Source organism: Saprolegnia diclina, assembly GCF_000281045.1.
Source record: "Saprolegnia diclina VS20 unplaced genomic scaffold supercont1.58, whole genome shotgun sequence".
Taxonomy (NCBI): Eukaryota; Oomycota; class Saprolegniomycetes; order Saprolegniales; family Saprolegniaceae; genus Saprolegnia; species Saprolegnia diclina.
The window spans coordinates 336,056-338,329 of record NW_008246125.1 but is presented as its reverse complement, the minus strand read 5'-3'; the positions used below and the strand labels follow the sequence as shown (position 1 = coordinate 338,329).

General features: G+C 53.2%; 1 protein-coding gene across 1 annotated transcript; it reads right to left on the bottom strand.

The window, feature by feature from the left end:
- Positions 1–226: 226 nt before the first annotated feature.
- Positions 227–1,623, bottom strand: SDRG_13348 (hypothetical protein; the record flags this gene model as incomplete). Its single annotated transcript, XM_008619430.1, has 10 exons — positions 227–244; positions 298–529; positions 575–640; positions 690–752; positions 800–859; positions 902–964; positions 1,022–1,090; positions 1,133–1,216; positions 1,263–1,328; positions 1,379–1,623. The coding sequence occupies 10 exons, from the start codon at positions 1,621–1,623 to the stop codon at positions 227–229; spliced, it is 966 nt and encodes a 321-aa protein (XP_008617652.1).
- Positions 1,624–2,274: the final 651 nt, after the last annotated feature.

Genomic DNA, 2,274 nt, shown 5'->3' with positions numbered 1-2,274 from the left:
GATGCGAGAGGCTTGGCGCTTGTGACGCGGAGCTCGGAGAGCTCGAGGCGGTGCTGGCGCAGGCGGGAGACGTCGAGAAGGCCGTCGGAATCGTCTGCGGTAGCATAAGTCATGGCTGTCGTCGTGTCGCGACGTGAGGAATTGGTGTTTCTTGTTGAGGCTTTGAGGCGACGTACGGCAAAGCAAGCGCCAAAGAGGAGCAATGCAAGGCAGCCAAGGGACGCGGCTAGAATGGTCCATTTGTCTAGACTCAGGGTTAGGGTGGAGAAGAACATGGATGGCGTGTGTACATTCGACAGAGTGCGGCAATGTGACGCAAACACGGACAGTGACGTTCGATTTGTGCTGCCAGAGGTCACGTATGGTGCCGCCAATCGCACTGCACGCGTTTCCGTCCGACTCGATGTCTCGCGTGATGACAAACCCTTCAAAGTTCGTTTGGTCACCGTTGTGGACACTCAGGACATCGAGCGCTTCGAACGTTTCTGGCGTCAGGACCATGTTTGTGATAGGGCACCCTTCGCAGTCGCTAGTAGACGCGCCATTAAACGACCGAGGAACTGTCGTAACGTACAAGAAGCGCAGTTGCTTGGAGAGATGGACGTTGGTAATCGTTTTGATTGGGTTGTCTCCAAGTCGCCTAGTCACATTGTCTGTGAAATGGAATTCGCGACAGAAAGGTACTGTACAAAAACGTGAGCTGCGTCCAATTTTTGTCCGTGATGTTCTCCAGGCTGTTGTCGTACAGATTCCTAAGCCTCGGTGATGGGGGTTGCAAGCATAAGAGGGGCGGCTGTACAAGAATGTCAAGCCGTCGGGAAGGTACACGAGGTCCGTAAGAGCATTGTCTTGGATGGCCCTATCGTCACATTGAAGAAAGGTGTGTGGAATGTAAAACAACAGTTCGCGCAACGTGGGCGGCAGTGCTTTGGGGATCGTCTGCAGCTCATTGTCGAGCAAGGTGCTACATCATGGGCAACACGCATAAGTTCAAGTCGTTTCGTATCCAGCACGAGCATACAGCGTTTCGAGACGCGGCGGCCACTCAAAGAGCCACGGAATAACGCCAAGACCACACGACACAAACTCCCTACGTCAACCCATCCATCAGAATCAGGGTGGATCCAAGTACGGAATGCCGCACAGCTCAGTGATGTTGGCAATGACGTCGCCATAGAGATCGTCGAGGCTTATCGTACTGACGTTGTCAAAGCTCCTACGACGGCAACAATTAGCGTTCCCGTCGTCACAAATGGAGGTACAGTGTGCGAAGCGTCGAAGGCAGCTCCATGTCTTCGACGTTCACGTGCGTTATATTGCCAATGTACCTAGGAACCCCGTGCGATTAGAAGCCATGGTAGTGCCTCCTAGATCGTACAGCTCGTCGTGCGGATACGCCGTGAGGTTACCGACCGCAGTGTAGCCGGAATATTTTACTTGGTCGCTGGAAATGTTGTGGCTTAGCAAACGGCGGCACGCCTTATCGACAGCGCAGACTGGCGCCGCCGTTGAGCAGTAGGTGGCGTCGGCCACGAGGATGGCACCGTCGTAGCTCTCGTACGGACACTCGGTTGCCGTCGCCACGAGAGGCAGCAGCAGCGACAAGTAGCCCTGTGGCGTCATCCACTCGGCAGCTTCAAAAGTGCACGTGACGGGGATGCGACGCAAAGCGACAGGGCGGGGTGAGGAATACGTACATCCTTCTAGTACTTGGATTGTTTTACGGGCGCGCGACATTCAGTGTACGAAAGTTTAGTTTGACGTCGATGTCGATACAGTTGGTTTCTCGACATGATTGTTGAGTGTCGGTCCGACTGGGACGTATTGGCGGCGCTTTGCATTCAAATGTTTTCGGTGACGCTATCAAGTGAATGTATTGGATAAGATAAGGTTACTACAGACTGTAGTGAGTGAGCGCTGTGCACAGTATTCATAGCATTCACGCTCGTCTGTTCTGGCGGCAACGACATGTGCGCAAGTACATGGGACGAGCAGGTCGACAGGGGATACGTACTTTGATGCAAAAGTGTGTGCATGAGTATACCCACCTGCATTGGATTGCTTGTCCGTCACTCCATATTCTAAACGAGCTCGCTGGAGCACAATACATTAATCCCTTGCTTGAGCAGCAGCTCAACTCTGAGCGTGAAAAACACCCCCGTGTTCGCATCCTATTCCATCGTGTATGCTTGGGACAGCATCATTCGTGACCGCCACAGACGGCCACCAGCTCCCAGATCAATTCACAACTAACATTCCACCAACATTCTATGT